The following is a 27,981-nucleotide window of genomic DNA, read 5'->3' on the forward strand; positions in this document are numbered from 1 at the left end:
TCCTTTACATAATGATTGCCTGGTGCACAAGTGCAGGATATTATTAGTACGGATTTCTGTACGTTATTAGTCATTTTGAGTCATGAGGAGGTCTCTCTCTCTCTAACAAAGGAAAATCAAGGGGAGACTAATCTGTTGTTATGAAATATTGTCTGATTCATAAACTGTGATTATGGATGAGAGGGTGATAAAAGCTATGAAATGCAGTTGAGTGCTGCTGGAATCACTCTCATAATCACAAAAAAACAACTCAGTCAAAGATATTATGGATTTAATCAAACTGGTACAGAGATGAGGGCACTGATTTTACTTCCTTCAAGGTCTAGTTTGTAGGATTTAGGGGGATAAATTAGCAGAAATGAAATAAAATAAGTATGTTTCATTAGTGTATAGTCACCTTTCTTTACCTAAAGAAGATGTTATACAGAGCATATTATTATTATAAAGATTTTTTTCACCCTCCTTTTTTGCTAATTTCAAGGTAATTTTCTTGTGCTTTTTGAAAAAAACAAATTTCTCTTTATGATTTCTTCTGATGTTGCTTATTGCCTTTTGTTCCCATGTTTTTGAAAGAAATCAAATTAATTTGTTTGGGTTTCAAATATGAAGCTGGAGCCAGCATCTGGTTAGGTTAGCTTAGCATAAAACCTGAAAATGGAGAAATAGCTACTCGTTCTCTGTCCAAAGGTGAAAAGAAAAATCAGTCTGACAGCACCTCTTTGTGTTTGGGTAATTTTTTCCTTAATTAAATGAAATGCAATGATTGTTCTCCTCTGGAATCAAAGGCAGACCGTTATAGAACCTAAAAAAAATTATAAAAGAAGTAAAGGTCATGTAGTCAGTGACAGCGTTCGAATTTTTGATTGATGCCAGACTTTGGTGCGACATTCATTGACGTCATGACCTTTCCTTCTTTCATAGTTTCCTTGAGAGAATCCAGGAGGTCACTTTTGATGGAGTCACGCCGGCTGTTTCCCCCTTTTTCCAGTCTTTGTGCTAAGCTAAGCTAACAGTCTCCTGGCGTTTTATTTAAAGGACAGATGGGAGAGTGGTATTGATTTTCTTATCTAACGCTGAGCAAAAAGCATATTCCCAAAATGACCAAACACTATATTTAAGTCTCACTCCTTGATTTTGTTGCTGTGCCTTATGACCTCTCCCCAAAATCTGCTGATCATTTTAAAGGTCACTGTTGACATTTTGAAACTCAACTCTAAACTTCCTTTCTATCTATACAAGGGCTGCCTAACTTTTTTTTCCAAAAACACCATTTAGCTTCCTAAAATATGTGATGCAGTCATGCAGTACGGGAATTATCAGTATGCTTGGAATGCACCCGATTATAATAGCACAGTATCATGCTAGTTTCAACCCAGATGTATTCCAGCTGTGGCGATAAGGAAGTTAACTTTCAACCAGAGTTAATGTTCAGGGTTGGAATTAAATAATATTTGAGCAGTGTGACGCAGTAGCTTAGCTGAAGCGACCCAGTGTATAAATATTGTTATCACTCTCTGAAACGGTCCAGTGACCTTTAACAGGTGCTGCGAGCATTGATGTATGTGTTCGTGTATTACCCGTCCCATCTCTCGTAGCTTGGTGAGCATGACGACGATGGTGGAGTTGTGCTCCCACAGCATCCTCCAGAAGTCCTCGGTGGTCTCCGCCAGCGGGCCCTGTGTGGCCAGGTAGGCCTTCTGCTGTCTAAAAACGAAACACCACAAAAAAGGAGGCAGAGATTAAACATTACACATAATAATTATGAACTTTATGGTGCTTTTACAGCTGGTGTTATAAAGCACATCACAAAGCAATAACCAGAAATGATTTAGCGATAAAGGAGTGCTGTTGTTGTAGAGGCTGTTAATCCAGCTCAAACCCCAAAATTTAATAACGGATGAGATATGCAACAAAACTAGTGTCTTATAAAGTGCTGGAATACATTCAGACACAAATTTATTCAAATAAAATGGGGAAGAGCTGCCTGTGTTAATCCATTTTTCCATTTTTGTTCTATGGAAGCAACACGTACCATTTAACCCTTGCAAAACCTGAGAAAATTGGCAATATTTCATTCTGAAACATGGGAAGAAGGCAATGAGCAATGAAAGAAGAAATGGTGCAAAAAGTAGCAAGAAATTAGGTTAAATTACAAGAAAATTACATACAATTTAACAAAATAAATGCATAGGTAAATAAAATGTACATGACACTAACAAAAAAAAGCACAAAAACGACCTGAAAAAAGTGCTTAAAAATGATAACAATTTTCTTACAAAGTTTTATGTATGTAATTATGATTATAATAACTATAGTTTTCTATAGTTTTTTTCTTTTTTCTCTTGATATTTTTTTACCTAGCTTTTTTAAAAAAAACAACTGAAGTCTACTAATTTGTGAAAAATTCTCATTGCCCTTTTTTCCCATGTTTTTGAAAGAAATTGCACCAATTTATTTTTAGGGTTCAAAGGTTTAAGTATGAGTGAAAGGCACATAAAAGCAGCACAAGGAGAGTGATGTCGCTCCAGGTTTCAAAGGATAATGAACATTCATATAAGAAGAACCTACAGTGGCATGACTTATAAGAAATCTAAACCCAGAAGGTCTTAATGCTTAAAAGCATTCAGCAGCAAATATGTAAAGTCCTGTTGTCCTTGTACTGTTTGCCATAATTTTCTCTTTCCTAATGCCAACAAGACAAATTCCAACACGTTTAATGAACATAGCAAATAATCCTTGGCAACTATCATCATCATTGAGCTACTTAAGCCGGTATATATCCTCTACATCTTCCTCCTTCCGCTCTGTAAGGCTCCACAGAATGAGAGAGAGAGCACTTGATATGCTCACAAAACCAGAGATGAGCTCATCCACTGAGCCAGAGCTGTGCTGGTGTCCTACGTGACTTTGGCTCAGCTGAGCAGTTTTCCTGTCAAACAGCAGGTGGCAGCAGCGCACCGAACAACACACCGAGAGGCAGCTGAGTAATCCAACACCAAACACGCGTGATCGTGCACGCACACTCTCACATGTCTGCAGCACGTCTAAGTTTGCATTCAGGTGTACGAATATGCACGAATAGGTAGTTTTTTTGCATGTATATTGAGACACGCTACTACACACACGCACACAGTCACACACTGAGCCATGGCTGAGCAACTAATGAAGGTGCTGCAGGCAAAGCACTAATGTGGAACCGGGAGATTAGAATATGCTCAGGGCCTCGCTCGCACAAATAAAGAAACAACAGATTGGTTGAGAGGAGAGGAGATGGCGTACGAGGAGAGGGAAGGCAACAGAGTGAGGAGTCAAATTAAAAAGATGAAAACAGAGGGGAAGAGAAATGCAAAGTAAAGAGAGGGGATGCACAAAGTAGAGGGGGAAGATGTTGAGAGGGAAATTTGAGGAGATGAAACGAGTGAGCGCTGCTCTCTCCAGCTGGTCATCAGAGTGCAAAGTAAAAGTGACTGTTGGAGGAGAGGTGAGAGAAGAGGAGAAGAGAAAAAAAGGAGTGAGGAGAGAAGAAGAGAGAGGAGGAAAGGAGATGAGAGGAGAGGGGGAAAATGAGATAAGAGGAAAAAAGAGATGAGACGAAAAGGATGAAAATGAAAACGTCGGAAAAGGGAATGTAAGAGCAGACGAGGAATAAAGAGAAGCAAAGCTAAACACGGGATGAATGCTAAATTTCAAATTGATAGGGTGGACCCCTCTAACCTCCCCATAATACAGCCCCTAGCCAAAACAAAAACAATTCTAACCGTATCACACAATACTGACTTCTCTGCACACAGTGTCCTGATGAGCGCGCTGCCAAACAGCACAAAGCACTCTCTGCATCATCCCACATGACTGCAGTGCTTGAGGACATAGTGTTTCATTTCAACCTCATTACAATGCTAAAACTCCAGCCTGCATCGGAGCATATCCAGGGCTCCCGCCCCTGATAGCATAGCTGGAATCAATGGTTCGCCTCTCATTAGCTTAGCATATTATTGGCTTTTCTTGAAGACGCTGGGGTGAAGGGCACTGGAGGCCCCTGTTTAGTTTTTATTTATGCCCGGGCTTTAAAAGTGGCTTAATCACACAGTGCCGCCGGTGCACACAACAGGTCCCCACCCGGATATGTCTGTGTCTGCCATGATGTTTGGATGGAAAATTAAGATGGCGAGTGAGAGAAGAGGGTGGGAGGAGAGAGAGAGCGAGAGGAAAGAAGTAAGAAGGAGACAGATTAAGGAGGAGAATCGAGAGAGACAAAGATAGAAAAGGGTAAAAATAAAGAAGGACAGGGATGGAAAAAGAGGAAAAGCAGAGAACACGGAGAAGGGAAAAAAAGGGAGGGAGGAGTTAGGAAAACACACTTCATTACACTACTCTCTTGCTGCAATTATGCTATTTACACAGCAACAATAGAGGGTCTGCCTCTGCGGAGCACCTTCTCATTAACAACAGGGCTGGAGGAAGAGGAGGGAGTTGGGGGGAGGGGGTGTTGTCTCTGTCACGGCCTGGTACGAAGCAGAACCCCATATGGACTGAATGGCATTTCAGGCTGGCTAAATCCATCCCCTCGCTGTACACTTCAACCACAGACGAGCCAGCTCAGTCTGTCACTTCTCTGGTACTTATATAGATATAAAACAGAGAGCTGCCTTTTCATCTTCCTCCCTCTAGGAAGCAATTTGGACTCGCAGAGCACACAAGGACATGCAGTAGCTTCGATAGGAAAGCGGCAGTGGCTCAGCAGACGAGAGCCACATTGACAGAGCCGGGAGTAATTCTTGCAACTGGATACTGCCCACTGCGGACTCATCTTCAGTCCCCTCCCATACATTTTCATCTAGTCCGCTGTGGATACCTACGGTGTTTTTCACACCTGTAACAATCTCTGATGCCAGAAAACAACTGCAGACACATTCAGTGCAGTCCGGAAGGTATTAGGAACAGCAATGCAATTTCTGTTGTGCAGGCTCTGTACTCCAGGACATTGGACATGAAATAAAACAATGACTGCAAGGTTAAAGTGCAGACTCTGAGGATGTTTACATCCACATCAGAGAAACTGTGATGGATTTTAGGAGACGGACAGTAATTGAAAACCTTAATACGTGGTTGAAAGTCCTGCTCAAACGATGCCTGCCTTGAAATCTGTGACTCATCATCAGTGCACTTGGTATTTTTCCCTGGATTGACCTCATTTGGATTGACAGGTGACTTAAATTTCACTGTGAGGCAACAAAAAAAATTGTTGGTGACCCTGTTTTCATGTTTAGTAGGATTAAGCAGAGTACCCAGATGAAACAAGTACAGGTAATGTGCTTTCAGGGTTCCCACAATCATAAAATTCAGAGAAAAGTTATGGAATTAGAAAAAACTGACCTAGAAATGTTTTGAAAATACATTTTTTGGGGTATCATTAAAGATATGCTCATAAAAACCCCAAAATGTGTGTAATATTAAGCACAATACTTTGCATTTAAAATCTAGCGCTGCGCTGTGGGACTGTTGGTTGGATCTTTGGTCCTCTGTCCCGCAAAAAGGGGCATGGCCATCATGTTTTGCAAAGTACCCATTTTTGCTGGTCTTGTTTTTTGGCACACAAAACTGGTTTCGTCAGGAATGTGTTCTTTGTGAGTAAAGATAGCAAGCGTTAGCAGTGTGCTTATTCACAAATGCCTAGGAGGCAACTGTTTTAAGTCCTACGCTTTCTAAAATATATATATAAAGTATATATATACATAAAGTCACGATAATGTGGTAAAATATTATAAAAAAGTTATGGAAAAGCTTTGCAAATATATTGGCAAAAATGTGGGAACCCTGTACTTTATATAACAATCATCCAAGTAAAATGTGTCAATACCTGTACTCATAATGAAGTAAAATCCTTGTCAGGGTAGATGCTTTCAATTTCTTACTCTTTCTTACTCTTGTGATCAGAAATGATCAATCCTGAGCTTTTTCTGTAAATAGTTTTCCAATAAACTACAAGTATATTAACTTCTGATCAACCCATCTCAATAAACTTCTGGTTTAACTCCACCCATTTTGAGTTAAATTCACACCCACTTCTCATTCAAACCCCGCCCACTTCGAGTACAGGTACAGATAATTTAGCTGGTTTAACAAATACAGACACAGACAATAATATACTCGCTCATCACTAACATTTAGGATCACTTTCCTGCTGCTATGTCCCAAAATGGACATGAACACTCAAACACCCTTAAAGGTGCACTATACATGGTTGCTGGTTACGGTTTGTTGAGTTAAAGTGAAAAACAATCCCAGATTCTCCAGCGTTTGGCCTCTCTATACTTGTGTTTTTCTTTAACTGTCTCTTGGACGCCTGCTGCATGTGGTCTGACACCTGGTTGCTACCTTTTTATGAAACCCCGACCTCACCTGACCGCTGTGGGGGTACACTCCCGTAAAGCGAGAGAGAAGAGGGTGAGAGGAGAAAGAGAAAGGAGAGATGCGAAGGAGACAAATTAAAGAGAATGGAGAGAGAAAGAGATAGAGATGGGTAAAAATAAAGAAGGAAAGGGGAGAAAAATAGAGAAAAGGGATGCCTGCTGCTAATGGTCTGGCACCTGGTTGCTGCCTTTTACTGAAGCTCCGACCTCACCTGACCGCTGTGGGAGTACACACCCATAAAGTGAGAGAAGAGAATGAGAGGAGAGAGAGAAAAAAGAGGCACAAAGCAGAGAGATTAAGCAGGAAAATAGAAAGGGACAAAGACAGAGGGGTAAAAATAAGGAAGGAAAGGGAAGAAAAACAGAGAAAATGGATGCCTGCTGCTTATGGTCTGGAACCTGGTTGCTACCTTTTAATAAAGTCTCGACGTCACCTGAGCGCTGTCGGGGTACACGTCCATAAACGACCAGAGAACCGAAAATATAAGAAAATAATATTATACAGGCAGAGGCTCTGCAGATGAATTGCCACGCAGTTAAAGTGGGTCATAAGTGATGATTGAGAGGGATTACTTCTGTATTTCAGGAAAGTCCTGCCTATAATACTGTATATTTAAAGGATTAGGTTGCTGTTGTTCTAAATTATCTTATTGTCAATGCATACAATAAACTGAATCTACCAACAGGTATTACAAGGGACGAAGGGTCGATATGCCGATATAAAAATAACCAGTTTGACGAAATAAAGAAAAAATTGGGTTGTGATATCAGCATGTTGGCCAATATTTAAAGCCAATGTCTGCCGATACCAATGACGTGTCGATATTATTGTGCATCCTGAGCTATTACCTGTGCAACCAAAGCCTGATGCAACTTATACTCCGTGCCATAGACCTTTCATTGTTGTCCAAAAAGTATTTAAAGCAAATCAATGAACCACACTGCTGCACTGGGTCCTGCAGCATTAATTACTCACTAGAGCACCAAATGTGTATTAATCTGTTAACGAAAATAGTCCCCAACAAATGCTCTACTTAATCCCGTTTTGCTAAAAACTACAGTGCCCAGCTGTTTCTGGAAATAATGAACCTTATTTAAAAAAACATCAACATTTGTGACCTGTTTTTTAAAGATTTCCATCTTCAGTAAGAATAAATCTGCTTGAGGATGAGAGCCAAGGTAGTGTGGTGTGGGTAATGAAACTGAGAGATGGATTAATATATTGTTGGTTTTCTTCTTTCCATGGGATCTGTTGACAATAGGATAAAAATAGACCCTTTCTTGACAACATAAACATTCCTAATGGGTCCCTTTGTATTTTCTGTTGAAATGTTTGTTAACGCAGTAACTGACAGGAAGCAAACAGGGACCGAAGCTGTTGCCCTGGCAATAGAGTAGCAATGAAAAGCTCTATAGAATAATGCAGCCTGTCCTTTAAAGCTGAAAGACAGCACTTTAATCACACTCATCGCCATCATATTCAGCTATTGAAGGTGAGGTTCTCTGCTGACCTGTAGCCGTCGATGCAGCTGGCGTTGATGTAGTCAGAGCCCTCTACGCCACGGATGGGCTGCAGGCAGACGCGGGTGGACTCGAAAGGCATGATGTTGACCAGGCGGTTCTTGAACTTGTTGCAGGGCAAGTTGGCGCTGATGAAGCGTGACGTGTGGGCTTTGGAGTTGGCCAGTCTCTGTTTAATAAAAGGTTGGAAGATATCAGAAAGGGAGAGAGATGGAGAGAAAAAAATGAGTGACCTGTGACCTGTGGTAAACAAACATGGGAGGTCTGAAATGCTTGCCTGTCAAGTCTCTATTTAGAACTTAGACTTAAGGTTTCCTGTCGAGATAAATAAGAAGTGCTGCTGGTAGGTGCAGTGGACTTGTCTCCCATAGAGTCCAAGTGCTTGGAGGACTGTGGGCGTGACAATCTGAGTGCTGGCAGTGGACGGAGCACAGATGGACAGCACAGGAGTGTGTGTGGACAGTCATGGTACTCCGGGAGAATTTGTGTGTGTGTGTTGTGGCCAGACTGTGTAGGCATGGAGGCTGTGGCCCCCACATACGCCGCAATCATTCTCTCACTCTTTCATTCTCCGTTGTTGGCAGGAGTGTAGATGCTATTATCATTTCAAACAGAATGGATCATGGTCATAAGAGGGCTAATGGCAGAGCCGCGCTGGGAGGAAAGTGTGTAATAACATCACAGTCGATGGCTATTGACAGAAGGTGTGTGTGTGTGTATTGCGAGTCACCTTGAACACCAGCTGTGTGTATGTGCCTGTGTCAGTCATTTTGTAATGCTCCACATGTCGGTGTGTTGATGTGTTGTGTGTTTATGTGTGCTTGTTCAGGTCCATTTGTCTCTGGAACACGTGTGTTCGTATGTACTGACTCCACAGTGTTACTGTAGCTGCTGGGATGCCTCAGCACCAATGTCACAGAGAAAAAATCCTGTTCACTGGCTTAATTGGTGAATTAATTATGTCAAACATGTTTAAACCACTATGTGATCACATAAGCACAACAGTGACACCCTGGACAGAAGGTCAAAAATCGCAACTGCAGTCTCATGCCCTTTCCATGACATTAGATGATAAAAGAATGAGCACCGCATGGTGCTTCCAGATCAGAGTTGATTGAGAAATTTTTGAAAATCTGGTTTTTAGCAAGAAAATTTTGCAGTGCACTATAAACTAGGTATACTGCCACATGGTTGCATGCCTCAACGCACCAGTCAAGTTGCACTTACACTTTACATCCATGTCTTTGAAAACATGGATGCTTCACATACAGATCTACACAATCAGCACAGTTTCAAGGTGGTTCTTGAAAAACATGATGCTTCTGGCCTGGGCTATCGCTGACATGGAGGCATAGTAAAGCTGTTCTAAAATGTCTTTTCTTAAGTAAAATTCTTCATTACACCCCACAGGAGACATTTCTTACAATAAAAAAAATAATCAAATAGATCTTTAAGTCATACTTGTCTGAGGTGTGGGGCTTATCTTCAACTCACCTTGAACTCCAACTCCATGGCAGTAACCGTCTCGCCGGGCGGGGGCTGGGTGAGTTTCTGGATGTGGGCGTACAGGTTGCGCGCCGGCACCTCAGTGTTGCCGCAGGTGGCGGCCTCCAGCAGGGCTTCATGAATGAAGATGTACTGGTCCTCGGTCTGGACCATGTAGTTCCTCTGGGCACGCATGCACGTCACGTGGCCGTAGATGTCTACAGACTTCTCGTGCTTCATGCGCTCCAGCATGGCGTCGATCACGATGAAGCAGCCAGTCCTGCCCACGCCCGCACTGATGGAGAGAGTTGGAGAGAGAGAGGAGAGGTAAAGAACTTCATGTTTCACTATAAAGAACAGATAATTCTCTTACGTCTGTTTACGCTGTGTAAGATCTGCTGATAGTAAAAACACTTTGGTAAACATCTAAAGAGACGAAACTAAAGTACAAGGTTATCAGTGCTGAGCTGGAAAACCAAAGCACTTATAAACTATTTAATCACAGCAGTTCTGAGTTTAAGGGTAACTTTTGTTTTTTTTTTTAACCTGGTCCTTATTTTCTCACATTTTTGTGTCTAAGTGACGAATGGGAAGAACAGTTTTTGAAATTGGTCCAGTATTTAGTGAGACCACTGTGGCCGGGCACCACTAAACAAGCAGAAATGTAGCCATTTGGGGACTTTGGGTACCATCAAATTACGTTCACTGTAAGTGCCTGCTTTTGCCCCTGACGGCTTGGATTAAGTCTAACAACATTAAGGAACGTCTCACTGCAGAGACAGACTTTTTTTGTTGAAGAGTAAGACCCTTTTTGTTTAACCAAAAACAGCCCCCAAATTGCTATCATTAAACCCCGCAATCTCTATTAAAAAATACAGTAATTTTAGTTTATAGAGAGCCAGCATATTTTCACATCTAACTGGGTAAATTAAGGATTTATTTAAACCAAGCAAGAAATGGTGTTTGTTAAAACAGTGAAAAGATGAACAAAGACAGCTTTTGTGTATTTTATTTAGTTTCTCTACACGTTAAATTAACTGTGTTTTGCAGTAATAAAAATTACTCTTTATATAAATGCAGTCTGGCAGGTTTGGCAATGGCAATTTTGGGGCTGTTTCTGTTTAACTAAGAGGATCTTACTCCTTAACAAAACAAGATCCTTTCCATAATGTTTTCAGACACTTATAATAACAGCCTGAGCCTGTCAGTGGCAAAAATAAGCACTGCAAGTGGATGTACATTGATGGTGCTCAGTCATCTATTAACATTACATTGCAGCCTTTTTTGCCGCTGGCAGCTGCAGCCCTCTCGTTTAATACTTGGACCAGTTTCAAAAATTGGTGTTGTCACTTAGACATAGAAACATGAGAAAACAGGGTCCAGGTTGTCAAACAGAAGTTACCATTTGATATATCGCCCAAGAGAACTGATCATACAAGATACAAATGACTTCTGTGTTATAAGGTGTCAGTTTTTGCATTTTCTCTTTTCTTCTGTCTCTTTTTCTGCATACATTCTTATTGTAAAATATATGCACTTTATGTTTGTCTGTCAAAATGCACGTCACATCAAATGGGATTAGATGTGAGTATGAATGTTCAACTGAATGTGATCAAAAAGGGTGAAATAAAAAAAACTGAGATGTGGCAAGATGCATTGAGAAAATGTAAATAAGGTTTCTAGTCTAATTATGTTCTCTGTGCCTGACAACTGAAAATTGTACATTTTATTTCCATTTTAGTTGATTTAAATCCTTTAACTCAAGACTTGGACATAGTGAAATTGCAATTTGTGCACAACTTTAATTATTGTAGATGAGAGAATTTCAACATCTCTGTTGCATGTGGGGTCCCTTACAGTGTATTGGCACTGATCTACGATTAAAAAACACAAACCTGACTTAACCGGTCCTTTTCATCCATGAAGAAAATAAGTCATGCAAAAATAAAGGGCAGTTCAGTTATTGTATGCACACATACTTGGCTCATCCCAGTCTACACCCACCTGCAGTGGACCACCATGGGCCCTGCATCTGGAGGATTGCAGGCCTTTACCCGCCGTAGGAAGGCCAGGATGGGGGTGGGGTACTCTGGCACCCCATGGTCCGGCCAGGCCATGAACTGGAACTGTCTCACCTCTCTCTTCTCACTGGAGCCATTCTGTAGGAGAGTCAGTACAGCAGAGAGGTGTACATTTATGCTTAGTGGGATACCTGACATAGCAAATTGTAATCGGCTGCTTTTCAAAGATAAACTTGTCATGCTGGGAAACATTGTCTTGAACAGGTTGAGGTCACGCTGATTTGATGAAAGGGAGCTGAAATTATACAACTGAAATTTGAAAAGCATGAGTGATTTAATCGGAAATGTGGCTATTTTAAGATGAGGTCGCGAGTTTACTCAGAACTTTGATAGCAGCACATAATGTGTTCTGCTTCATGGCTGTGATCACTCTGCAAGTGTAGGTGTAGATAAAGTGTATAATTTTGGAATTGAACTCAGCAGTTTCTCAGAAACGGTTTCTTGGCATTGTCACCATTCCTGATAGAAACTGCTCCAGCTGGAGACTTGCATTTAATTAGGAATTATAATAATGTTAGAAATTATAAGTAAGTAATGGGAAAAAGTAGGAGAAATAAAGGGCACATCAGTCACTTCATCATTGCACTGAAGTATATGAATCAAAGTGAAAAACTGAAATATTTTATTGCCTTTCAGAGAACAAGAGACCAATCTTGGATGTTAAAAACCAATTACAGCAGTGAAAAAATGATTCCAGTGGTAATAGCCTTTATCTGTCTTCAGAAAAATAAGAAATTACATTTTAAAATGTGACCCCAAGTAATGATGAACGGCAATTACCTGCTGGGAACATCTCCCCAATGAGCGTGCCTCACTATATGGTTAAATGCAATAAGGAACGGCAGTACTGTACCTTGTAGAGGGCAAAAGTACGGACGCTGTAAGTGGCCAACTCCACGGTGTCCAGCATGGTGACCTGGATCATTCCATAGGTCTCTGTTCCTCGCGACGGCCAGTACTGGTCACACTTCACCTGGCAGAGCAAGACAGAGGGCACACTGTCAGGAGTGAACCGCCGCTAGCATCCAACACGAGGCTAGTGAGAGGCTTGTAGGATCACACTGATTAACAAGGAGGGAACATCAGAGAGGTCAGATCAAAGGCTTTGTCTGCTGTCTAATTAAAAGCGGAAGACTCAGAGTCAGCTCCTGTATCTGCTAAAAAATGAGCGCGGGTGAATCGAACATGTGCATGTGCACCCATGTGTGTCTCCATTTGAAGTGGGCTTCAAAAGGGCATTAAAAAACCCACTTTGTCTTTTACCGACCTGTGATCACTTTCAATTAGCTAATTGTCGGCTGGTTCGCGACCTTTTGTCATGTATGCTTTTGGCGCATTCGTGATGATTGGACACTGCATTGTGGAGGGAGATGTATCTAAAAGCCTGTCCTCGCCTGTCGTGGCTGGACAGCAGGTTCGGCCACCTGGCTCCATATGTGCACAGAACTAACTTCACTGTGAATGAGGCTAAAAATCCTCCAAATACTGGCACTGGGTACTCTGTGTATCTTTGAAAATGACAGACTGGCCTTTGCCACAGTTATTACTCTACTCCCTCTCTTTGGTATGGATCCACTGGCATTAGACTAGAAAAAAAAGCTCTTTTAAAATGGTTTACTTCTTCTTCAGTCAAACATGCACATGAACCCTTCCTCATCAGACTGGTCTGGCTGTAACTGGAGTTTGGCTCTGGTTTTAAAACAATAATAGGGCGTCCGTTCTAAAAACGTTGGGCAAATACCTCCTAAACTACTTGAGAATAATTTGGAGTCAAAAAATAGGCCACGCAGTTGCACAATCATGCTTCATTTGATTTTTCTAACACCTAATTTAATAGTTGTTCACAAGGTCTGCAAGTATCTAGAGGCGATGAGTCACATCATTATCTAAACACTCCGGCGTAGTCCTCTGATTGGTCTTGCTTCTAGCTTCTAGGCTCAGTTGATTCTCTGTGGATGTTTTCAAGACTAAAATCTTGTTTGGATAAACAGTCTTTAACAATTTTCCTCCACCTACTATGTGCTGTAAGAAGGAGGCTGAACCCATTTTCAATCGGTCACAGGCACTCTGAATAATGGCTTAAAAAATTTTAGAAGTGTGTGGGTAAAGTTTGTCATTTCACAGAGTCTCTACAAGTCTGCTCAACTCCCTTTTTGCATATAGAAACGGAGCAAATGCAAAGTGTCAGGATTGCAGGGACAAGGACTTGCTGCTATTGATTTGGATAACATGCAGAGGAAGAGATGTGGCGTGGCTAAGCTAATCATATTGATACTGCAGTACCGAGATGACATTTGGAAGCACCTCGGCTGTCTCGGCGAGCTGGTACAAATCGACAAAAACGAAATGTGCTAAAATTCACCCCCTCACATTTCACCTCCCCTGGTGACAGCTCCCATTCAGAGGCAGAGGTACACCTTGCAGGAGAAACTCAATTGAGTGATGGGGAACCGCTCGCAGTACAAACATATGGATTAGCAGTCACCACTGTAATGAATATCTCTGTGCTGACTGAGACTGGGTGGCATATTCTCCCTCGCAAACACACACACACACATAAACATATGCAGACACACACGCACACACACAGACCGCAGGTTTCACTATCATCTGCTTCTGCTTTGAAGCCTGCCTCTCACATGTCGTCGCCTGGCCTTTTGCAGAGGACACAGACCGCTTATCTAGACATATACACACAACCACACGCGCACACAACTGAGTAATACCTCTGGTCTGACTTCAAGTCCTGACCTTTGAGGGTTTCACTAACTGGTAATGATAGTGCTAGAGGAAGCTGGAATTTGCCTGCTGAAGGATCTCATCATATTTGTCAAGCTCCTGCTCTGTTTGACATGAGACATCCGTCTGGCTGTGTGGTGGGAGATTAACACACTCACCATATGTGTGCGTGTCTGTGTGCGTGTGTGTGCGAAAGACATAGACAAATGGAGGATGTGTGTTCATGTAAAGGAGAAAAAAGAAAGAACAAAAATCAAAGTCAGAGGAGAATTTATCTGCTCATCAAGGAAAACATCTCTGCATTTGCATCTCTCTTGGCCCGCAGTCTCATTGTTCTCTATTAGAAATCAACAAAGCCTCTTCATTTATACAGTGGGTCAGAGAGATGATGACCTCTCTGAAATTAAAAAAAGTCAGGTATTCAGTTTGTTGGTCTCTTAAAAGTTTCACACAATTTGTTTCCCCTTTATAGGTACAAAGCTTGAATTAAGCATTTTGTTACAAAGAAAATCAACAAGGTGCATTTTTTTTTAACCAAAATAAAAGCAGTAAAACACAAAAGAATTTTTATGTTTGACTCAGTATGCATATATATGTGCCCTCTATTTGGATGTATTCATTCAACATATAGAATAATTGCCACCCAACCTCAAACATGTGAATATGACTTTTATATATTGTTTTACTCTTAAAAATGAGCAAAATCTTATGTAATTGTAGAGCTGCATGCAGTGTATTGCTTCACTCAGCACCTCTTTTACCCACTGTTGTACTCTTTCTTTATACCGTGAGACAACTGTGGAAATACTATCCATGAAAAAAGCCAGTAAGAGGCATGGTGGGCCCGTAACTGTGACGCATGTAAAGACACCCATACTGAAGTCCAGATGCATTTTATTGTAGTTTATTCAACAAACAGACCTACAACTGGAATTAGCAAAATTCAGTTCTATTTTATTCTAAATATCAGAGTCAAATTCACCTCTTTATCTAAGTGCCACCACACCAGTGATAATTGGCTAATTTATGCCTGATTGTTCAATGAATGAATTGAATTTCAAATTGTGCTTGTTTTCCATTGTCGGCCAATTTACAATCATTTTCATTTTATCTTTTGCTACTCTATAAAGTACTTTGTTTTTTAAGCATGTACAGATATGAGTGTTTTTGTTTATTTGTTTATTTATTTTTGTTAATTTTGTAACTACATCTATGAATGGAAAACTCAAAATAAAGTGTATTAAAAAAATGTAGCATACCATGTGTCTAATAAGTACAAATAGCACAGCGAGCTTTTTATTATGTTTTGTCCTATCAAATGTCTGTTAATTATCAACTTGCAAACGCTGTTTGTCTGACGCAGATTGCAGTCTGATAGAATTTTTTCAGACAGTTCCACATATTGAGTAATTTTAATTTTCGGGACTGATGGAAAAACAATTTAATCAATTAAACTCACAGTTAAATGCTTCATAATGTTTTTTTTGGGAAAAAGTCATTTAAAAATTGCGACAGACATTAGTATCGGAGACATAATGCTAATTGTCTTTTAACTAAAAATGTACTTTTCTGTATAGCGGAGGCTGTAATTGTGATTTATAAACACCAGCGTTCAAAGAATAATAAACACAGAAAAAATATTTTTCGAATTGTTAACACATTAATATTTACTGTGTATGAAAAATTCTTTTAATAGTATAAATGTCAGCAATGCAGATAAATACATGCTCTTTTTAGAGTGATTAAACATCCTGTGCTGGATTGGAAATTCTAGCTCCAAATCGTTTTATGATGTTATACTGAAGATTTCAAGGTACGCTGACATGTGGGCAAAAGCTGTTCCCACCCCCATCGGTGGAAGTTTGATTCTCCGCATCTCTCCATAGTGTTGGCAAGCCAATTGATTCTCAAATGTGTGTAGGAGGTGGGGACAGGCTGAGAGGCTGTTTGATTTCTCTTTAAGTTCCTTATGCTGTGTTGTGGTGATTCTTTCCCTGTGTACGTATGTGCGTCTGTGAGTCTGAGATCAAAGCAGGAGCACATGTTCCTCTATCACAGAGCTCTGAAAATGCCACTCAGACACACTAAATATATATGGGGAGGTATTTTCTGAGGATGAGTATATCCTGGCTGCGATCGACTGAAATAAAAATCATCTTATCAAGCATATCCGCGCTGCAGATATTCTCCAAGGTACAAATAAATGAGCTCTGTTCCAAAAAGCCATAGTGTGCCCACAATTTGCCTAAATGATTGATTGCATCGATAGCTTGAAATTAAAACAGATGATGGTACATTTTGAGGGATGGAAACTAATTTGTGTCTTTACTTGACAAAACGATTGCTTTTTTACAGACTCAATATAGATACTGAATAATGAACTGAGCCTCATGTAATGATTTCCTTCCCACCCCACCGACTAAAAAAAATCAATGTGTAGGATTTTGGAAATGAACTCTTTCATTTACAATCCCTGTTACTTCCAGTTCTTAGTCTGGGGACTCTCTTTCATTAGGGCACCGAATGCACTTGCTAATAAAGCACCACATACTGGCAGGGCTCCACACTGATTTATTTCCTCCAAGGAATTCATGAGCATGATTTTGTGATGGTAATTAAATAAACCCATCCCGAATTTTGAATCTCAAGTTGCCCATGTGCTCCTTTTTTTCATTTTTATTAGCCTGAATGTATTTTAAGGAGCACACGGGTGTTGTTGGGGTGACAATCCTCTTAACTCCAACTTCAGAGTTTTCATTATAGTGCCGAGGCTTTTCGAGAGCCAAATTCAGAGAGTGCAAACACAAATGAGACACTCGTTGTCTATGAAACCCTTGCAAGGAGTTGCAAAAATAAATATGTAGCAATCAAGTGCTGAACTCACAGAGAAGTTTCTAAATAATAAAATGAGATAGAATTTGCATGATGATGAAAATCTAAATTTACCTACTGTGAACATGTTCAGAATTTTACTATTTTATTATTTTCTTATTTTTAGTAGAGGCGTATGCAAGTGTTGTCATCATATGCAAAGTTGCTATGGTAACTCCCCCATAAGAGCCAAGCAAACAGCAGGAGGGAAAATGGGAAATGGTAAAAATAAATAAATAAATAAAAAGCTGTTGTGCAATTTTACTTCACAAACAGATTTAAAAGGAATTCATGAAGTTTTTAGAGATTGCTGAAGACTCAGGAGCAGAGAAGCAACATGAAGCGATACTGTCCACAGACAACCAAAATATCCTTTGAAGTGCTTGTGACTTTGATCAGGCTGACAAATCCCACTTTAAAGTAAGACCCGGTGTCTATATGCCTTCAAGCTTTGTTGGGTGTACTTCCCCCAGTGTTGAACTACATCAACATATAGATATAAAGTGTCAGGAAACTCCATTTCAGGCCACATACCAGACTGTCTGGTACGTCATATTACTATCTTCAATGACCTTAAGTTTACTAGACAGTCATTTGGTTTCCTCATAGTGTTGAAACTCTCCAAATTCAGACGCCACTTGTTGGTTGATTTCCTAACTAGGTAGTAGTAAAGGGTGTGGTATATAAAAAGTGACATTATTCATACATTCTACCATAAATTGCATGCAAATGCATTTTGATGATATTTCCAAGGCATATTTATCACTGGCTTCTTTATTTACTTATATAAAGTGGTGTAATATAACGACGTAATATTGTGTTACATTTTTCTTTTGAGTATCTGACCTTAAAGTACAATTTTTTTATAGTTCTGTCAACTTTCACTTTTACTTTGCTACATTTCCTAAACTGAATGTACATTTATACTCCGATAGATTTCTCCTAAGCAAGAGGATTCACAATTAAATAATTTATAGTGATTGAGCTCACGTGTTATGTATTATTAATAAATTATATCATTTATTTCATTAAATTTTAAAGTGTGCTCGTGTAAATAAATTAATATGTAATAAAGAATTAACTGTTAGGCAATAGAGTCAAAGACTGTCAGTGTTTTATAAATGACGCCGCCTCTCCTTACCCGTGACTTCTCCTCCAGTCTGGTCATCATGACGATGGTGTTGGATCTTTGCTCCCACACCATCCTCCAGAAGTCGCTCAGTGTCTCTGGCAGTGGCCCCTGTGTGGCGATGTAGGCATTCTGCTTCCTGTAGCCGTCAATGTAGTTGGCATTGATGTAGTCGCTGCCTGGAACGGCTGAGACAAAAACAAGACGGCGTGTAAGGATGCAGCTGATACATTATGCACTGTACTTTATTTGATTTATTAAGGTTGCTTGGACAGTGGCGCCCCAGACATGTTTAATTGCAGGGGCCAATTGGGGCCATTGAAAATCTTGGGATGGCACACAAAAACCAAAAGCCATAACTGAACTTAACTGATTTCATTGTGATGTAGCAAATGAGGTAGTAGAAGAAAATTACCTGAATATAAGCAATAACACGGCAAAGTAAAAAAAACAAAAACAAACATAAATGACCCTAAAAAAAGCAGAAGTGTAACATGATTTTGAATATACATAATGATTATGAATAAGTATTCTGGACATTTTTTTTTCCCAGCTTTTGAAAACTTTCTAATAATTCTCTCTCCTTTTTAAAAACAAATTGCCAGGTCATTTTCTTTATCACCTTTTACTATTTTTTTGCGATTTGTAGGACACTTCTTGCCACTTTGGTCAATGCTTTTCCACCGTGTTTTTGAAAGAAATCAAACCAATTTGCCTCGGGATCTAAAGGATAAAACAGCTTGTGAGAGGCGCCTGATTGCAGCACAAGAACACTGATGTTGAACGAGGTTGTAAAGGGTTTAGGTTAGGGGAAACAACCATGGAAGAATAAAGAGCAGCAACTGTCCAAGCTTTCTCAGTGCAGAGATCCCATGGTATGGGCTGGCACTCTCACGTGATCTCTTGATGAGTTTTAAATTGACAACCCTGTTCCAATGCATTTTATACCCTGATGAAGACTGTCAGTCTATCCACGTGTGAATAAAGGATTTTTAACCATAATCAGAGTGCTTCTTTAGACTGCCAGCCTGTACAGCAGACCTCTGCACTGAGTAAGTTTGGTCAGGCATTGCTTTTTATTCCTGCTTATGCATGATAAATCACTTGAGATGCATGGTACTTTATGATCAACACTATATCGAAGCAAAAAGGGTACATGTGCTTTGTGGGGCTTTTTAAAGCCGCAGCTGCAGGCGTACAAAATGTCTGCCATACTTGTGAACGAGGTCTCAATTGATGGCTGCCTCTCTCAATGGCTATCTGAGGGGTTGAGTGGTTACATGAGCTCTTACCATCAACAGAGGTGAGCACCACTCTGGAGTGGTCATAGGCAATGACGTTTGCATAGCGATTCTTTGGCTTGTTGACTTCCATGTTGGAGTTCTCCCAGGTAAACTGCTGGCCTGGATCAATGGACTGTGAGAGAGGGCAGGAGAGAAATGAGACCGAAAGATGGAGGGAAGAGTGAGCAGACAGAAGGAAAAGAAAACAGAAGCACAAAAAGAGGCTCTTGAGTGCTACACGGATAAACTGTCACCCGTTCAACCGCATCACAGTATGGACAAAAAAGCCTTTAAATGGAACATATACCAACATGATGCCTCCTGGAAATCCACAGTGGAGCTCTACAGGTAAGTGGTTTGTTTTATACAATGTAGGAGATTGTTAACTGATAGCTTGAGTCTGCACAAAGTGCCATATTGCAGACGCCTCTGCAGCTTCTGTTGTTGCATTGCCAGGTTGATTTTTTGCAAGAAATCTGATGCCTTGAATGTCAATGAGGCGGAAATATAAACTGTTTTGGTGATTTAAATCAACATAAACCAAAAATTGTCCATGGATTGAGCCAAAAGAGCCAACACGACCAAATGTTCGTTTTAGTCGGATGGGAAATGAGTAAGGGTTTTGCTGAAGCTTGCAGCCAACCACAAACACTCATCCTTTCCCTTTAGGATGGACCTATTGAATTAGCAAATAATGAGAAGTCACATGCATGACTTCTTGCGGTAACCATTATACTTCTCATCATCCTTCTTTGTTTCTTTTCTCATCTTCTGTTTCTGTTGCCCTTTCCTTTCTTGTATTTTTATTTCACCCTGTGCCCGTTTCTAACCCTTTCTTTCTTACGTCATTTGTCTCTCGGGGCTAAGACGACAGTAGACTGCATACATATTGATCTGGGGAGATATGTGACGGCCTCCCATCCCTCTGCTCGATAATGTCACAGAGTCTCTTGTTATTCTGAATCGATCCTCCCTCAGCTCACACCGGAACCATGTCCACTAATTCCCCAGACCTTTCGCCTCGCAAATCCAGCAGTAGTGTCAAAACGACACCTTTGAAATTCCTTCACTTGCTTAACGTGGCAGTAGGACTACGTAATTCAATTATCTGAGGTTGTCTTTGGTCAAATCTTGACAGCTCCAACGTTAGGATAATAATTATTGGATAATGCATATAATGAAGGGCACAAGGTGAGGCCTGGAGAGAGTCGAGATTAACCCCTTCAGAACCCATTTTTTCCACCAAACAGACACACATGCACAAAAAAAATACTGCAAAGTAGATTTTTACTATAAATGCAATAATCAATCATTAGCAAAGTTTGGGGGATTGGGATGTTTTGTATGTGTTTTTTCTGTTCATTCCAATTTATGGAGAATGTGAATGCATCCTAAAAATAAAGACAATAATAGACAACAAATGATTTTTACAGACTTTTCAGACTTTTTAAAAAAAAAAGAAAAAAAAAGTCAGATTATTTATTTTTCATGAATAATTGACTCATCAATGAATAAAGTGATGTTTTAAAACACATTAAATAGATGCTGTTAGTTGTTTTTGTCATTATGACTCAAAATATCCTCAATTTCTGAAGTATCTCCTGAAAATACTATATGGAAAACCTCCATGGATTAATATTCTGTGAAAACAATCAATAAGATGCATTATAAATATAAATATGACTGTTTTTATCATTAGAAAATCTCATCAAAACAGTATTTCCCTGTTTAAACGGTAGTTCTCCTTTTCATTTTCCGGTGACAGTCAGATCCAGATATTTTTGAAAAAAAGAGTAAAAGCTATAAATCTTCCATGATATTTTGACATGTATAAGTAATACACATTTTTACTTTAAACTATTTAAACACAAATTATGTACTATATCAATTTGATATATAGACTAAGACGTGTCTTGCGCTTCCTCCTTTCCTCACTGTAAGTCACGCTTGTTGAAAAGGGGGTGTGGTTTGACTGCAGTCCACTTTAGATGATGCGTACCTCTGTGATTGGCTTACAGATGTCTAATCAAATAAGTTTGTGCCTTTGGGTCAAGTCAGATGACACTAATAATAGATCTAGACTTCCTAGACAAGTTATGTCGAGTCGAATGGACAGGGGATCTGAATGGGTTAAAAATAAAGTGTTGAGCAAAATAGTATTTTGCAGTGTAGTCCTGATGTCTGGGGTCCAAAGCTACACGAGGCAGGTGTTTGCTTACTATAACTATCAGCATACTGTCAGTTAATTTGAAAATCTCAGGTGCCAACTAGCATTCAATTGCTGTCCTATAACAGTAATTTTCTAGCTCTTACTATCTTGTCCTGTGGAATTAAGTGACATCAAAATAGAAAAAATAAATATATGGCAACAATGTTTATACAAACTATTTTAGACTATTATTATTTTTCCATAGAGAGCCATGTACATGCTGTATGTTTCTGAGCAAGATATGAAAAATGTGGAGTGCTCATATGCAAGAACTCTTCCACTACAGCTCCAAATTGCTCAGCACTAAGAGTCATGTGGGTATAGGCCTACTGGTGCTGATGAGCTCAGCACTGCCAATTTCTCTGTCCGTGCCCGCCAGTACGTAGAGAAAGATTTCATTTGCAGTCAAAATATGTCATATCCATTTGAGAGCTCAGTGAACACAGCAGGCACACTAGACTGATGACAACTAGCAAACAAGTAAGTCCTAGGTAGAGATGGTAGAAAGAAGGTGAGAAGCAAACGCCAAAGGTATTCTCGCTGACACACTGGAAATGCTTTCAGATGAACATAATGATGCTATATGACGACTGCAGCGTGATATTGCTTCCTGGGATAAAAAGACTGTCAGGGGAAGCTGCAGCATGTCAAATTCTGCTCATTACCCAGAGTGCTCATTGCTCAGTGTGATGTGGACCAGAGTTGGTGGTAGAGGAAGTGTCAGGCCGCCCGAAAGAAACATCAGGGAGAGGAAGTGGTGAAGCCTCTACAAATTCTGCGCCTTGGGGTAAGGCGCAACGGGAGCAGCCGGCGAACGTGACTGTGACAAAGCGCCGTGAGCTCTGCCACAGCGGCTAGGCTGGCACAGAGATGGTCGGCCATCTGCCGGGCCATGGAGGGGGTCTTCCCTGGCTTGGAATGACTGGTGCAGAGAGGGAATGGGGTCGGGCTGGTTGCCTGCAGTTATACAAACCACTTCCCTGGCTTGATTCGTTTACACTAACTCAACAGGCCGAAAGGGTGATGTGCTGGAGGGGCAGTGAGCAACACAAGAAAGCACTTAATTGAGTGCAGATTTTACCAACGCCTAATTATCTCCCCAGTAAGCTGTTAATTTCGTGGTGAATCACATAAAAAATCTGTATGCTGTGTGCATCTTTGCATGCATACAAATAATGAATGTATATTCTGTCCTATTTTAAAGGTCCAGTGTGTAGGATTTAGGGGGGTATATTGGCAGAAATGTAATATAATTACTACGTTTTCTTTTATTTATAATCATCTCAAAATAAGAATTATTTTTTCGTTACCTTAGAATGAGCTGTATTTGTCAAAATAGGGAGCAGGTCCTTTTCCACAGAGTCTGCCATGTTTCTACAGTAGCTAAGAATGGACAACTAAATATTGCTCTTGATAGGGTCATTAGTGTTTTTGTGTCAGCCATTGTAGTAAGCAGCACCTCTGGGATAAGTCAAACAGCATTCAAAAAAAAAATGTTTTTATTGTAAAAATGCTTCATACACTGTTTTCACTGGTTAAACCATCAAGTCTGTTTGTTATGGAGAGGAGGAGACCTGCAGATAATTTGGCTCCAGGTAAAAAAAACTCTAAACATCTGGATTCTGAAATATCATAGAGAAAATGTGAGCACAGATTAGCAGGTGCTGGGCTTGCGGCCTGTCTGTGACAAGCATAACAGTACAGGAGAAACACTATTTGTTTAATGTGAAACTGCTTTATTCAGTGTTTTTAACGGTTTAAATCACTGAGTCAGTTTGTTTTGAGAAGGAAGAGACCTCTGCGGGCAATTCGGCTCCCAGTAAAAGCATCCTGAACAATGAACACTGAAAGAATCCTAACCAAGAAATTCACATTTTGCACATAGAAGATGTTTCAGTTGGTTGCAACCTGCAACCTTCACTGTAAGATGCCACTAAATCCTGCACGCTGCTCCACTAAAAAGGCTCTTTCGAACAGATTTCATGCAAAACTAGACTTTTGTATTTGTATTAGTCCACCCTCACTGATATTAAGGGGATGGACAGAATATTAGAAATACCTGAAGGTATAAGGGAATACTATTAAGCCGTGAAACAAACTACATCCTCTAAAATGACCATGAAGTTGAATAAACACCACCATACAACAGTTTCAACAAAAACCCTGGCACTATAACCCTCCTGATTGTAGGATTTATTGCACGGCTGTTACATTAGAATGCATTACTTTCAGCTAGGAATACTAAAACTGAGAAAAAATTCATGTATGAAATCTGAATATATTCAGGGATTCAGCTTACTAATGCAAGACCAAATATTTAAATGCTGGATGTTAATATAAGCGCCATAAAATGACTTTTTTTATGCGGGCAATGCCGCTGGGTAGATGGTAGAGGCAAGCTGTTATGTAAGTTTATCAAATAGATGTGATTTTCCCAGTAAACACTGGACAGGGCAGATAACAGAACTGTTATAAAGTTTGGGCTTGTGGTGATGCTCAGGGAAAGGTCATGAGGTCATCAAAATAAATGAGCTGTTTCTCTCGGGAGTGTGAAATTGCACAACAAATTCCAGGCTGTAGCAACACATGCTGGTCAGACACAAACAGACAGAGGCAATCACAACTTTTAAGGTGAAGGTAAAAATAAGCCAAAGAAAAAAAAGATCTGCAATCCTTCCAACAGCCTTGTTGAATCCATCAATGTGAGGAATAGAGCTGATTAGACAAAACAGATCGAACATTCAGAACAAATAAATAAAAGACAGCTCTTGTTTTTCTGTATTCAAGGATGCCTCTCCTCTTGATCTGGCCTCGCTACGTCCCCAAACCAACTATGTGCCACTTTAAATGCAAATTCGTTCTCTCTCTTTTTTTTTTTTTTTTTTTTTTGGAGGAAGAACACTGACAAGAGATAATCCCTCACCGAGTTGCATCGGGGAGACCGCCTGCAAAATAACATTCTTCGGGGAAACATCAAGACGCACACAGATTGCTTAAGCAACTCGCCACCTGCTAGTTTTGTGGAAAAGCATCTCGCAGCATTAAATGTAAGTGTTGGTTTCCTGGTGGGATTGGTAATAGAGTTGTAAAAATGACTGAAGAATGTCTGTGAAAGAAGTCTTCCATAATCCATTAGAATACATGCATATGGGATCAAAGAGGCATAAACACAAAACTTCCTCCCAGACACTATGACAAAGAAATGCAATTATATGCTTGAAAGAGAGGGAAACACTGATATAGTATTAGTTCACAGCTCTTACCTCATACTCTTGAGAGAAGCGTAGGCCGTCGTTGGCCTTGAGTCGCTCGATGTGGTCAGCCAGGTCGACGACAGGAATGGGTGGGTGTTCCCTCATTCCTGAGAGAGGAAGAGGAAGGGGAGCGAAGAGTGAGATCAAGGTGTTCCTACATGAGACCTGCACATCGACTTACACAAAGACTGGTTGGACCACAGGGTGAGTGAGGCTGCCAGTGGGACCATGAGGTGGCTGTGTAACGGTGAGGAGAGTGCACTTTGTTCAACAATGCATGAAGAGAGAGAGAGGAGAGAGAGCGCACAAGTTGAAACAGGCTGGTGACATTTGGTGACATTTGGTGACATCGTCATGCTAAGTGAGGAGGACAGAGGTGGGGCTGGCACGGCGATGCACATGAGTGACTGGGTGAGCATGCTCCTGGAGGGAAGCAGGAGGCAGACATCGCTCTGACTCCACGACGCTCAATTGGTGGCAGAGGTGGGATCAGAGCAAGAACCCACAAGTCTCTACAAATCGGTCACACTGTCACTTCCCGCAGAAGAAGAAAAAAAACTGACTGGTCACCAGCCAAAACTCATTTCTTTGAAAATCTCTTTCCCTACAATAGACTATCTTTCGGCCCAGCCTGGAGCGCTTGGGCTGGATTAATTTCAAACAACCCCCCTGCCGCTCTCTAGATTTCTCATCGCCGAGTTATTGGATGATTTATTGCTAATCTACCGACACAAATTCCCCCTGTGCCTCTGAACTTGGCAAGGCTCTGCGCTTAAACGGATTGCTGGGAACTTGCCTTATGTGTTAAAAGTTAACTGTATGCAACGCATGAAGAGGCTCTTAAGTTATACACGGTGCATCATTAACCTTACAGCCTTTAAGTCACACAGAGATCAGAGAGACACTTTGAAAAGGTACGTATATTAACATTAGTGTGTTTGGCTGCATCTGTAAGGTCATGGGTCATGCTTTCAGATGAGCGACTGCTGCAAGCTCATTACTGCTGTAATGCTAATGGCTAATGGCTGGTAACTATGGCCACTGCACAAGATGAGACCTGACCAATTACACTAATTTAATACTATCACACCGAGGGACCTATGAGCACATTAACATCAGTGTGTATGTGTTTATGCGTGTTCACCCAGGTCTTTTACAGCCATGTTGTTGGGTAAATGGAGAGTGAAGCCATAGATAACAAGGCTAATGCACGGCAAGAGCAACTGTCCGCACTGCTCAACTATCCATGAAAACATCTAGTCCCCTGCTTCCGCACCAAAAAGGTGTTGTGGGAGGTTCACAGCCAAGAGAGGACGTTGCTGCATCCTCGAAGTGCCAGAGGCTACAAGCTTGTGGGGGATGTGATGTCTGTCGGGGATTGCAACGGGGGGAGAATGGGATCAGGAGCGAGTGAGGGCGGAGGAGAGACTGCATGTGTGGGAAATACACAGTAGGTGAGAGAGCAAGACTAACTTGGAGTGTTGGGGCAGCGATGAGAGCTGGGACCTGTGGAGAGAGGAGAGTGAAGGAGGGAGGAAGAAGAACACTCAATCAATGGGGATGGCTCAGGATCAGACCAGGGCCAAACAGTATCTGCAAATAACCTTTGAAGCTAGTTGGAGTGTGCAGCGGGTGGTGTTTGCCCTCTCAGGACAATTCAAGTAGTGTAGTTCAGGCTGTTAAACAGAAGTGCATACAAAGCCTGACTTTAAAACACTCCCCTGTGACTGCTCAGTGTGAACTGCACTACTGAGTTCAGGCCTCTACAAGTTCAGAGTTAAAGAAAAAGCCTCACTTTGTTGTGGTTATGACAACATTATAATCCTTAACCCTTTGAGACCTGAGCAATTTGGTTAGATTTCTTTCAAAAACACAGGCAATAAGTAACAAGACATGGCCCAAAAATTAACATAAAATTAGTTTAAAAAAAAAAGAAAGCAAAACAAGAAAATCACATCAAAATAAGGGGGAAAAGAAAAGGTAAAAAACAAAAACAAAATAGCCTAAAAAGTGCTGCTTTTTTAAAAACGTATTTTATATTATCATACATTTTTGTAACATAATATTAAATATAAAATTCTTAAGATTATAAATATAGTTTCAGAATGAGAAATTACCAGAAAATAAGTGAAAATAAATAATTCTTTTTTTCTGTAACATAAATTTTAATTTTGAGTTATTTTATTTTATTTTTTGGATAGTTTTCTTATTTTCTCTTCTTTTTTAAAAAAAAGTAACTTTCAGGTAATGTTCTTGTTACCTTTAACTATTTTTTGCAATTAGTTGTACTTTTCTTGCCGAGCTGGTCATTGCCTGTACAAAAAATCTATAACCAATTTGCTCGGGCTGTCCAGTAGCTCACCTGGTAGAGCTGAGGCCCCAATTTACAAAGGTTGTGTTCTTACCGCAGCAGCTGCGGGTTTGACTTCAACCTGCAGCCGTTTGCTGCATATCTTCCCCTCTCTCTCCACCTTTCAGGCTTAAGCTATCCTGTTGAAATAAGCCCATAAAAGGCCCAAAAAATCAACTTGAAAAAAAAGAACAAAAAAACAATTTGCTCAGGTTTCAAAGGGTCAAAAACCTTGTGAAAGGCATCTGAATGCAACACAACAAAACCAATGTTGATCCAGGTTTCAAAGGGTTGAGGTGGTTACTGAGATCTGGAAACATATGGCATGCCAGTGGTCAGATGATCAGACAGGTTGTAAACAAGTTGTCTCAACCAGATGATCTAAGCCACTTTAGGTACGTAAAAAAAAGCGAGTGCACCTGAAATTTTGTTTATATCCCCTAATTGCACATTAAAATACTCCACTGTGACTACTTAATGGTAAATTGCAGTCCTACTTAAATGGCACCACACTTACTCTGATGTGTATTTGCAAATACTATCAGAACCAGGTCTGCCAAGGATAAACCAGGTCAGTTACTCATAGAGCCACACGCCCGCTCCTGAAGTGCCGAAAGGTGCAGCCGAGGTCTGTTTCACAAACCAACAT

General features: G+C 40.5%; 1 protein-coding gene across 11 annotated transcripts in view; it reads right to left on the reverse strand.

Moving 5' to 3' along the window:
* Positions 1-27,981, reverse strand: part of ptprfb (protein tyrosine phosphatase receptor type Fb) — a 215,589-nt gene that overhangs the window by 6,313 nt on the left and 181,295 nt on the right. For 6 of the 11 annotated variants that reach the window (XM_088085767.1, XM_088085772.1, XM_088085771.1 and 3 more), the window contains 9 exons: positions 26,456-26,488; positions 24,992-25,089; positions 19,529-19,652; positions 18,249-18,424; positions 12,351-12,470; positions 11,421-11,575; positions 9,426-9,711; positions 7,922-8,100; positions 1,578-1,704 (listed from right to left, as the gene is read on the reverse strand). In XM_088085767.1, coding sequence (XP_087941893.1) covers positions 1,578-1,704; positions 7,922-8,100; positions 9,426-9,711; positions 11,421-11,575; positions 12,351-12,470; positions 18,249-18,424; positions 19,529-19,652; positions 24,992-25,089; positions 26,456-26,488 — 1,298 coding nt within the window. The remainder of the gene's footprint in view (positions 1-1,577; positions 1,705-7,921; positions 8,101-9,425; positions 9,712-11,420; positions 11,576-12,350; positions 12,471-18,248; positions 18,425-19,528; positions 19,653-24,991; positions 25,090-26,455; positions 26,489-27,981) is intronic. The other 5 variants (XM_088085773.1, XM_088085774.1, XM_042497203.2 and 2 more) reach the window with 1 other exon arrangement.

Source organism: Plectropomus leopardus, chromosome 12 (genome assembly GCF_026936395.1).
Source record: "Plectropomus leopardus strain MGB_pleo_1.0 chromosome 12, ASM2693639v1, whole genome shotgun sequence".
Taxonomy (NCBI): Eukaryota; Metazoa; Chordata; class Actinopteri; order Perciformes; family Serranidae; genus Plectropomus; species Plectropomus leopardus.